At 36.9% G+C, this 11,928-nt stretch overlaps 1 protein-coding gene across 1 annotated transcript; it reads right to left on the minus strand.

The window, feature by feature from the left end:
* Positions 1–300: 300 nt before the first annotated feature.
* LOC104905129 (thaumatin-like protein 1) lies at positions 301–5,204 on the minus strand. The gene is made up of 2 exons (XM_010693579.4): positions 3,481–5,204; positions 301–1,456 (listed from the first exon to the last, which is right to left on the minus strand). The coding sequence occupies exons 1-2, from the start codon at positions 4,215–4,217 to the stop codon at positions 1,183–1,185; spliced, it is 1,011 nt and encodes a 336-aa protein (XP_010691881.1). The 5' UTR covers positions 4,218–5,204; the 3' UTR covers positions 301–1,182.
* Between the last annotated feature and the right edge of the window lie 6,724 nt (positions 5,205–11,928).

Consider the following 11,928-nt stretch of genomic DNA (forward strand, 5'->3'; position numbering starts at 1 on the left):
ACTTAGCTTGATGAATTGAGTTAATGATTTTGGTCTTTGGATCATGTCTTTCCTCTCCCTCACATATTACAACTTCAACAACATTGGAGAATTGGAGTTGTCATAATTGTTGCAAATAAAATAACAAAATGAAACTTATATGTTGAAGCAAGAGTGGAAAACAGTTTGCCGTGACGTGGATTACTACTGTCCTAAAAGACGATTTCTCGCAACTCCGGTGCAGTAGAAATCAAGCGATCGCCCTCCACGATTAATTAGCACGACTCCAAGATATGTGTGCTCACGCACCTTGGATGGAGACAATCTTGCTAGCAACGCTTACAGAATACGCTAATAAAGGCATGTCGAGATACTTGCAATTGCGTCAAAAAAAAGAGATCTAAAACGAACCATAGACCACGCCCACGCTCACCACGAGCCAGGCCCTACCGGCGCACGCGTATGTGGTACGTCCATACTTCTAGCACTCCATCAAACAATGAGTGTTAGGGAATTCCTATTAATAATAAACAATGTGAAACATAGCTATTTTTCCAATATGAGACAAAATCCTTTTACTTTGTTTTTCCACTGCTGACTTTGATGTTTTTCGAGAAATTGTTGAACTTCCAACAATAATTACATTACACTAGCTAGCTCAAAATTCGTAGAATCATTCTTCGAATATTTTTCGAGCGCTTATGGGGAAGCAAAGCTACCAATCTTGCGATTTCAGCAATTTCGGTGCTCTATGTTTTTTGAGCAGTAAAAGTTTAATGAATCCACTTTTCCTGATCATACACTTCTCTTTACATATCAGTAGATTCATAAGAATCTTTTGCGATCACAAATCATATGAACATCCTTAGCAAAAAAGTAATTTTTGTAGGTGCACTATCTTGTCGACTGTCGTTGCTTTTTCATTGCAAAGTATCAGTCAAAAGAATTCAATAATTGGAGGTGAAAAAAATAAAAAAAAAATCTCACCCCCTCCTCCCGCGCGTCAAGTAATAGAAAAAGAGATAAATAATTCAAAATTAGATAACTCCAAGATATCCAAGTTTATGCCGCTAAGAAATTTGTAATGGTTGTACAAAATATTTTGTGACGTCGTATCTATGTGCATGGAGGAGCTTTGGCCTTTGAGATAGTTGTATCATCAAAGTTTGTATGAGAGTTCTTCTGTGAGTGAGGAACAATAACTTATAGAGAACTTAATTGGGTAACTGTTGTAGCAATAATGAAAATTAGCATGAATTGCCAAGCAAAAACATTATTGGAGTTGGTTACTATATTGCTTGCATTCGACATAAACTGACCACCTCCTACGCAGAATTTTTTATGACATTTATAAGATCCAAACAAAGATCTGAAGCCAGATGCTGATTCCGACTCACTATTTGAATCAAATCCAGATCCGGACCCGGTTTCTGATCCAGTTGATGAAGATTCAGAATCAAGTGACGATTTTTGTTGGCTGCATATTTCAAAAATACCTTGTTAGAATCATGACAATTAAAAGTGAAAATCATGTTGTTACTTTTATTAATATTTTTAATCCTATAAAATATTGCTTAGAGTAAAATAATGTTCCCAGCTGTGGGTCTGGCTCTGATAATAAGTTGTGTCGCGCCCATCATAAAGAGAGAGTGTCTATTTCACAAGACAAAGGAGGTTTCACCTAAAATCATATGGCAATATGGGAGTAGCCTTGTTGCACTATATGGCAAATATATGATGCTTATTACAAGTCTGAAATTTGGAACAAAAAGATTTCTGTCACACATTCGAGACGGAAATAAATTGCGACGAGAGTTTTAGTGACGGGAAAAATCAGGCGTTAATATGTCACAAAATGGTTGTTGCAACGGAATATCTACGATTAGCGACTGATTTTTCCATTGCAAAAGACTCATCCCCTTGTAGTGTCTATTCTTTTATTAACGTGGAACACTACATGTGTTGTGCGCTATAAATCATAGTTTCAACAAATCCTTATATAGCCTAAAGATAATTGTTAAAAAAATTTCTTATACCTTTTGGTATCTTTTTGTTGATCTCGCTCTATTTTGGAGATTTACCAAATAGAGTTAGTGGTGATATCACTTGATTTATACGGGTAGTTTTTTGATAGAAAAATTATAAATGAAAATGGAAAGTGGGAACAATAATACTACTCTATATAGTACTCCTAGCACAAGTTTGTTAAAAATATATGTGACATTTTTTTTGTCTTCTTGCATTTTAAGCAGAAGTATCAGAATCAGAAGTCAATAATTAAAGTAATTTTTGAACCCTGAAGACGAAGTTGAAAATCTATGAACAATCAATAACAAAATCTATTGACCAAAAAAAAAAAAGCTACAGAGACGTCATAGAATGACCTAAAAGGGAAGTAAAGAGATTCACCTATTTGTCAACCGGTGAGGGTCCGTTTAGTTCAACTAATTGTCTTATTTTATCTGAACTTATCTTATCTTATATTTTTTTGAAATGAGTGAAAATAAGTTAAACATAATATCTTATTTTATCTTATCTTATTTTATCTTATTTTATAAGATTTTAAATAAGTTGAACTGAAAAAAGTTTCCGGACGTAGCACCTCGTCAACAACCAACGATAAGAAGCATGCACGATGCATGCATTTTAATTAGGAGTTTATTTTACTTTCACGATTTGCAGAATCGATAAATATTATCACATCGGCCAACATGGATGTACTTTACATTTCATGAACTTTACATTTCATAAACTTTACATTTTAATAAGATGGAAACAGTCAATTTGGCAAATGAAATTCTAAAGGTCCAAAGCAAGCAACTCAAAGAGGATATGAATGGAATAAAGGTTTCCCACGCACAAACTCAAACTTGAAAAGGAAAAAAAAGGGTTGATTTAAAAGGTGGAGAAAGATAGTTAGATGATAACATTTATAAATAATAATATAAGAAAATTTGTTCAAAACTACATTGTATATAGCAATGAATGATAAAATTAAGAATGGATACTTTATAAATATCCGATGCCAAAATTTTTTTTCCTTTGTGCATTATTTTAAAAAAAAATATTTGGCGTCTCGATTATTAATTAATTGTTGCATACTTGCATCAAATAGATGATGCATCATCTTTCACCTAATTTTCTCTCAAACTTTCTTAAATTTTGTATTATTTTCAACCTTATGATTTTCTCTTACTTTTTCTCTAATTTTTCTTTATTTAACTATTGTTTTTAACTTTGTGTACGTCAAACTATGAACAATTATGATTTTCTTCCCCTCTTTTTTACCTTGTCTTCCCATATAAATATTTTCTCGAATAAACGCAATAATTCGCAAAAAGACCATATATTATAATTATAGCAAATTTATACACGGTTTGTACAAGAGACAGTTACTTTTTAATCATAAAATACTTGCACAAATTGTCAAATAGCGAGTGCATACTGCATGGTAATAGTATTAATAATGAGTTCTTAATTTTCTATATATAATATACTGACCTTGTTAAAGAAGGGCAGAAAGTAATCGTATAATCAGCACCTACACATGTGTACGTACTCGTCGCATCATCAAATGCATAGCTATACGCTCGTGGACACGAACTCTTAAATATTTGCGAGTATGCTGAAGGCGTGCATGTATCTGGTGAAGCATTTGGGCCACTACAACAATATTCCGGAGTCCCAAACACTCCACACGCGCTGTTACACGCGTCGCCTGCCCCGACCCGCAACTCATTCGGGCAATGCTGATTCAAGTCGGATGCACATCCAGTGGTCAAGCAGGACCCGGACCCGCCTTCAGCGTCGATGATCATCGGAACGTTGAACCCGTCAACAAGGCTAACGTCGTAGTAGTCATGATCCCCGGGCGCAGCTCCGAGGGTGAACTCTGATAGGGTGGCGGGCGGGGTCGCCCCGGACCCGTTGCATTCAACTTGACCCGACCCGCAATCCCCTGTTGAGCATATCCACAGGCCCGAGATCGGGTCGGGCTCACAACGGGTTCGGGCCCATATCCGGCCCGACCAACCTGGAGTGGCCTGGAAGGATTTTGACCCACCGGAGGAGAGCTCGAACCCGGTGGATCCTAAATCCGGGCTACCCGCATTAGGTAATACCCCGGGCCAAATTGTGTAATCACACTTGTTTAATAATGTGATTGTTGCACCTAAAGTACCCTTGAAGAATAACAAGTTTAAGACCAAGAAAAGAGAGAAAGTTTGATAATAATCCATGGAAGATATTATGATTGGATTTATGGAGAAAGCTAAATCAAAGTGACATGAAACTTTATATGATGAAAATTGAGATGAGGAAGAGTGTATGTGTATGTACACAAACTACAAAGGAGTGACGAAAGTTGGTAAGTGGGAAAAAATGGGAGGGGAAAAGTGAAGCAAATACGCGTAGCTCTATATATAAGGTATTATAATAAAAACCCAAAAAAAACAAAGTTAGATATAGTACTAGAAAGGAGAATTTAAATTATATATTACAGCAAAATAAAGAGTGATGAATTTATATCTTTATGGATGGGGGAAGACTAGGAAATGACGAAGAGCTGAGAGAATGAAAGTGGAAATCTAGTTGTTGCAGTTGGGTTCTTGTGTTGATACTTTAAGTGAGGATTCAGCAATGCGTAAGGAAGTTTTTGATGTGTATTTTGTGTTGGATTTACTTTAACTAAACAGTGAACATATCCATTCCTGGGAAAAAAGAGGAAGTCTTTGTCTTGTTCCCCTTTCTTTAGTCATGGTAAGTGTCGAGGTTTCGTTATCTTCTCTTCTTCTTTTTTTTTTTTTTTTAAGAAAGTTTTCTTCTTTTCAAGGGAAAATGAGAATTGAAATAGTACGCATACGTAACCATGAGATCCAAGTCCCAAATTACTATAGAAATAATTAATAATTATATAGTGAGACTCGTAGCGGTTTGAAATTGCCGACCTAAAATAACTGGTAAACCAGATTATAGTTAAAGTTTTGTAGAATCTAGGAAGATAATTGTTATTCAAGTTTAGGTGGCTTTTCTTCTCGATTTCTTGCATAAATGAATAAACTACTTAATAGCAGTCTAATTTGAGAAGAATTGGGTTCTCAATCTTTTTGAAAATTGCAATCGGGATTAAAGGCTATAGATTTGGAATGCTTCAATTAAATTATCACTAGTGGAAAAATAAGGAAGGGTTGCGGTTAAAACGGCTCTTAGGGCTGCGTTTTTTCCCAGCTGCCCTTTCCATAGCAACCCTTCAACATAAAGGAAGGGTTGCGGTTTTCAACTGCAGCCCTTCAAAACAAAGGGTTGCGGTTTTATACATAAACACAACCCTTCGTATCTAGAAGGGTTGCGTTTTGGCCTTTTGGGACTAAAACCGCAGCCCTTCTTCAAATGAAGGGCTGCGGTTTTAATCCTAATAAGCAACCCTTTTAAGACCAGAAGGGCTACCTTTTATAAACCGCATCCCTTCTTAAGGTGAAGGGCAGCGGTTTTAATCCTAAAACGCAGCCCTTTGAGTTAAGAGGCTGCAGCCCTTTTATACCAGAAGGACTGCGTTTTATAAACCGCAACCCTTCTTAAGGTGATGCAGTTTTAATCCTAAAATGCAGCCCTTTGAGTTAAGAAGCTGCGTTTTAGGATTAAAACCGCAGCCCTTCAGATTAGATTTTTTTTTTTAAAAAATAAAAAATCTGATGCAACAGTCCCCCCACACCCTGCACGCCCCCCTGCCAGCACTCCTCCCTGCCAGCACTCCCCCCCAGCCTGCCCACCCCACCCCAGCCAGCAGCCCCCTGCCCACCCCCCACACCGAGCCCTGCCCACACCGAGCCCACCCCTTCCCACCCCAGCCAGCCCCACACCCAGGCCCACCCCTGCACACCTTCTTCACTCCCCTGCAACCCTGCACTCCCCCCTGCCAGCCCTGCCAGTAGCCCTGCCCACACGCAAGCCCACCCCTGCCAGCAGCCCTGCCCCCCCCGTGCACTCCCCACCCCCAACCCACCCCCGCACTCCCCTGCCCTACCCCCCACACCCTTCACTCCCCTGCACCCCCATCCCCAGACCACCTTCTGCCAACCCCTCCACCCAGCAACCCCCCTACCCCACCCCCAAACCTCCCTTCGATACAAAAAGAAACCGATCAAATTACAACAATATATGACAAGTATTTTAACGTAATAGTTAACTTTAAATATATATATTTAATAATGTAAAAAGTGTACATAGAATTGATACAAACTAGTAGATATAGCTAAAATGTATCATAAGCAATCATCGGTAATGTGGGACGCCAACTTATCCCGAACTTCATGTATTTCTTCTTTGGTGAAGGCCCTCAAACTTGGTGTGTTATTCATATAAACCTTGCAAAAATAACTAAGGAATAAACACATAATATAAGAATTCAATCATTTACCGTAGTTAGTAGTTCTAAAAATGACATATACCTTCCCGAAATTCAATCAAAAACAAATACAAGCCTAAAACACTACACACTAGTTATATTATATCTCATATTATCATATTCAAAAAGAAAATGGAGTTAAATGACTCGAGAAATAGGAATTGGACGCGAAAAGGCATAAATAGGCCTAAAATCACATTTATGTTCCCGATATACAACCAACAACATATGCAAGCCTAAGAATGTACACAATAGTTATATTATACCTCATATAATCATGTTCAAAGAGAATTTGGGGTTAAATGACTCGATAAGTACGATTTGGGCGCGAAAATGGCAAAAATAGGCCTAAATTGACCTTTTCGTTCCCGAAATGCAACAAACAACAAATGCAAGCCTATAAATCTACACAATAGTTACATTATACCTCATATAAGCATGTCAAATATAATTTGGGGTTAAATGACTCGATAAGTACGATTTGGGAGTGAAAAGGCAAAACTAGGCCTAAATTGACCTTTTGCGTTCCCGAAATGCAACAAACAACAATTGCAAACCTAAAAATCTACACAATAGTTACATTATGCCTCATATTATCATGTTCAAAATGAATTTGGGGTTAAATGAATCGATAAATACGATTTGGAAGCGTGAAAGGCAAAAATAGGCCTAAACTAACATATACTAATAAGTTACATACCTTTTGAAGATCATCGACTTTAGTGCAACGGTTGACGATATCAAACATGTACCTCATGACGTAATAGCCACATGCAAGTCCATCTTCTTGTTGCGGACACTAAATGTTCACTAAAGGATGCATCCAATGACATTCATGTTAGATGTGTAGTATCTGGCTAAAAGTTTTTCTATATAAGGACAAAAAAATTAGTCATGTTACCTCGACTGATTTCCAAACAGGAGATTTTGATGCTCGAAGTCCTGTTGCACTAACATCCTTCATCACACTACATTAATACATTATTATAAGATTAGATGTACTAACTATTTATATATATAAAGATGATGAATAATGTGTAATATTAATAAGTGCGCATATATTGAGTTTCGATTAGGCTACCTATTCAACAATGATTTGATTAGTAAGGACCATGGTGCTTGTCGACGCAATGCAAAGAATCAATATGCCTTTTATTATTATTAAGCAATATGCCTTTTATTATTATTAAATACGACATATTGCTACAGTTTTCCACAGAAACCGCAGTAATATGCTTTCTTTTTTTTTTAATAAATTTTTATGCGTGTATACATAATTGGGAAGCTATGCAACATCGAGGAAGCTATGCAGCAAGCAGAATGCAGCAATATGCAATAAAACTTTTGCATAAATTTTGGCAGAGTTTCGTTTGTAAATTGGATAAACCCATAATTGGTAATTAACTTGTATGACAACCAACATCTACAACATTCACCATGCAAATTCAAAATTCCATCCACCCACCATCTCCAACATCCATCATCCAAAATTTCATCCAACAACCAACATGTCCAACATCCTCCATCCAAATTTCAATTCAAGGTCAAAAATAAATATATACAATTCAATAATTCAACACAAATATCTTGTGAATCCAACATATATATATATATAATATATATATATATATATTATATATATATATATATCATGAAATCCAAAACACTACAATAATGTTGGTTGGCACAAGTTGCAATAATATATATTCGTCTAAAGTTAGAAAAACAAAGAAAATTAACATTAACTAACTAACCTACGGAATGCACTCATCAATAAAGTATCTTGCCCACTTATTTTTCACCTCATTGATTTGATCTTCCGTATAAGGATCATGGGTAAAGGTACGAGCAACCTCAAAATAATTTACCAAAGTTAGCCTCAAATAGTTAAATATATAAAATATGAAATGAAAATAATTATATGAACTTACTTCGTCCACATTCTCAAAAATTTCATTCACATTCTTTGTCTTCCTAGCATCAATCGTCTGATGTTTCTTAACCACCTTCACCGATTGCTTCGCCTTCTGTCCACCATTTTCTTCGAACCCTTGGCAACAGCTCCACCAAGAAAGTTGAGGTTCAATTTTAGACAAGATGAACAATCGCTCAAACATTTCAATTCTAGAGAGAGGCGGGAGTTTCTCTCTCTAGAGTCTCATCCTCTTTAAATCTTATGATTTGTAATTTTCATTCTGAGGATGCCTCTCATTTTCTTTTTCATTATCCTTTTACAAAGGATGTTGCATTTTCTATGAGCCAGGTGAGTGATTGGCCTTTTATTAACTAAGATGATGCTAATAATCACCATACTTATTGTATTATTTCTTTTTTACGTTCTTCTTGTAAGAAGGATCATATTTTAATATAAGCATTTACTTGGTGGTATGTTTGGTTTACCTATAATAAAGTATGCTTTCATCAAGAAGGATTGTGTCCTTTTAAAACTGCTGCGCTCATTAAGAAGCTTGTTAGAAATTGGAATCACGCGCAGGGTTGTGTGGATATTCTCGGGGTTGTCTCTTCGTCCTCTTGTAGTGATGGTAATAATTCAAAGGTTAGGAGCTCAAAAGAGGTCTAGTGGTCCCCCCTAGACTATTGTAAACTTAACTTTGATGGTTCTAAATTGAGCACTGAGTAAGCTTCTTTTGGTTTTGTGATTCATGATTATTGGAGCAAGATTCTTCTCATGGTGTAATAGACCGCTCTTCCGAGCTGCTAGCGAAACACACTCAACACCCATAAACTAGAATTAACTCGCGGCGAAAAATTACCTTAAATACACAAATAACTCGACTAAATTCCCAAATATTATATACAAGAAAATGTCATTAACTATTCCTGAATCAACTATCTAAATACAAGACATCTTTATCTTGCTCTACTTCCGATTTCGAGCTCTGAATACCAAGCCTGCAAAAAACTTCCACTGAATACAATAGGGGAAAAAACAGAAAGGGCTGCGCAGGAAGGGCTGCGCTTTTCGTAAAAGCGCAACCCTACTAGTGAAGGGCTGCGCTTTTTTTAAAAAGCGCAGCCTTACATAGCAGAAGGGCTGCGCTTTTTCCTAAAAGCGTAGCCCTTCACCTAGTAGGGTTGTGCTTTTAGGAAAAGCGCAGCCCTACTAAGTGAAGGGCTGCGCTTTTAAAAAACGCGCAGCCCTTCTGCTATGTATGGCTGCGCTTTTTAAAAAAAGCGCAGCCCTTCCTGAAAAATTTGAAATAAAAAAGTTCGCGGGCTTCCAATATTAAGTGGGATTCGTCAAATATATTATCCCTCATTCTCTCTCCTCTCTCACGTCCCTCATTATTCCTTTCCTCCTCTCTCGTCCTCTCTTCTCTCTCATCCTCTCTTCTTTCTCAAAAACTCCCATAAACATTTGCGACAAAAACCCTGAAATGATTTGCACTAAACATGTCGATGGAGTCCGATTGCCGTGATATTTAGGCTTTTTAAGCCATCCGAGTTCGTTTAAGCCTCCAAATAGGCATTTTAAGTTTTTCCGAAATTTTTTTCCCCTTAAATTATGTATTAGGGTTTTGTTTTATGTATTTAAACATTATTAGGTTAATGTTTGGAGGTAGTTCTTGTATTTTCAGATCTATAATGTTCTTGTATACTTCTCTTTGTTTATTTTGATTAATGTTCTTGTATACTTCTCTTTGTTTTGATTAATGTTCTTGTATACTTCTCTTTGTTTTGATTAATGTTCTTGTATACTTCTCTTTGTTTTGATTAATGTTCTTGTATACTTCTCTTTGTTTTGATTAATGTTCTTGTATTTTCATCTTTGTTTTGATTAATGTTCTTGTATTTTCAGATCTATAATTTCTTGTATTAGTTTTTGTCCGTTTTTTTCATTTTCGTTTCATTCTTTTTTTTTTGTTTTGGGTTTAGTATTTTCATTTTCGTTTCGTTTCTCTTCTCTTCTGTTTAATTTCAGAAAATGTGAGATTATGAGTAAAAAAATGTCAAAAAAATTTTTTTTTTAATTTTTGTTTTTGGTAGGAAGGGCTGCGCTAGTTAGGAAAAAGCGCAACCCTTCTAGCTCAGAAGGGCTGCGCTTTTTCCTAACTAGCGCAGCCCTTCTAAGCTAGAAGGGCTGTGCTTTTTCCTAACTAGCGCAACCCTTCTAGCTTAAGGGCTGCGCTTTTCTAGCGCAGCCCTACTTAAAAAGCGCAGCCCTACAGGCCTTTTTCACCGCAGCCCTTCTTCATTTTTCCACTAGTGATAGGTGGAAGATTCATCGTGAAAACCTGTGACTAGATCATCCTGAAGACGGGTGCGACTGGGAAAGCGCTCTAGCGACAGGAAAGCGGCAGGCTAAAGTGACTTTCCTGCGAAAGACCGCCTTCTTGTACTGATAGTTGGTTTCTTCCCTATCTTCAGCTAAAAGCTGGACTAGAAAAATACCCGCTGCTACCATGGTAGCAGCATGTATTTTCTTCGCCAGCAACGGGCTCGATGTGGTAGCATCGTCCTTTGTAACGATCAAGACTGGATCCCCCCTTAAACCCCCCTATTCAGCGGAACGTTACCCCCTAACCCCTCGGCTCTTTGGGGGATCAGTTGGGTCTTTTAAAAGGACTCAATCAAAGGACACAAAGAAGGAGAGCCGTCGTCCATACCTTCTGCCTGTCCTATGTGTGTAGAACCAAGTCTTTTTCGGTTACAGCCCTCAGTCAGATGGACCTGGGAGCGGAATCCTGGTACTACTACCTCGCAAGCTCTTGGATCCCATAGCTAAAGCCGAAATCAAAAAGAAGAAGGGTTATCATTATCGTTAAATTCAGGGAAGAAATACAAAAACAAACAAAATTCCAAAATGAGCGAAAAACTCGTAAACTTTACTTCAGCCCGTTATAAACATTTTATTTATCAAATCATTTCTTTCCGTTACAACGCTGACGTAGCTCATTCTCTAAAACAAATCAGTGACAAGTACATAATTTGGACAAATGCTGCCTCCAAGGTTCGTTATGGAGCCCAACAATACTACCCCCAAGGTTCATTATGGAGCGTTGCCGACCATATCAGGTCAAATGAAGTAACCGTCCTCCACCCACACCTTGCCCACTTTCTATTTTCAGTTCATAAACTAAGCCAGCAAAACAATTACGTATTTATATAGTCAATGGCATTTCAACAACATATTTATAACTATGCCCATAGTACTAACTTATATATTGTTGTCTTTCATGTTTTGATGATGTTGAATACTTAGGTTAATTTTACTATAGAGTATTTATTTAAGCGAAAATTATAAAAAACAAAAAAAAAATGTAATGTTCTAGTTTGCATTTATTTCTTGTTAAGAAAGATTAATTATTCAATCTAAGTCAAGATATTTATCTTATACTCTTTGAATATTTATCATATGGTATATTTAATATTCTAGTAACTTAGAATCTTTGGATAAAAGATTCTTTAAGTTAGTAGATATTTTATTGTTGGTGTTATGCGTGAAATTAGTTGGAAATAGCGTGGCATACAATGTGGAGCTGATCCCTTGTAGCTCTCCAACAAACTCCAATGGTGTAGCATAC

The sequence above is a fragment of the Beta vulgaris genome, chromosome 1 (assembly GCF_026745355.1).
Source record: "Beta vulgaris subsp. vulgaris cultivar EL10 chromosome 1, EL10.2, whole genome shotgun sequence".
NCBI classification, from domain to species: domain Eukaryota; kingdom Viridiplantae; phylum Streptophyta; class Magnoliopsida; order Caryophyllales; family Amaranthaceae; genus Beta; species Beta vulgaris.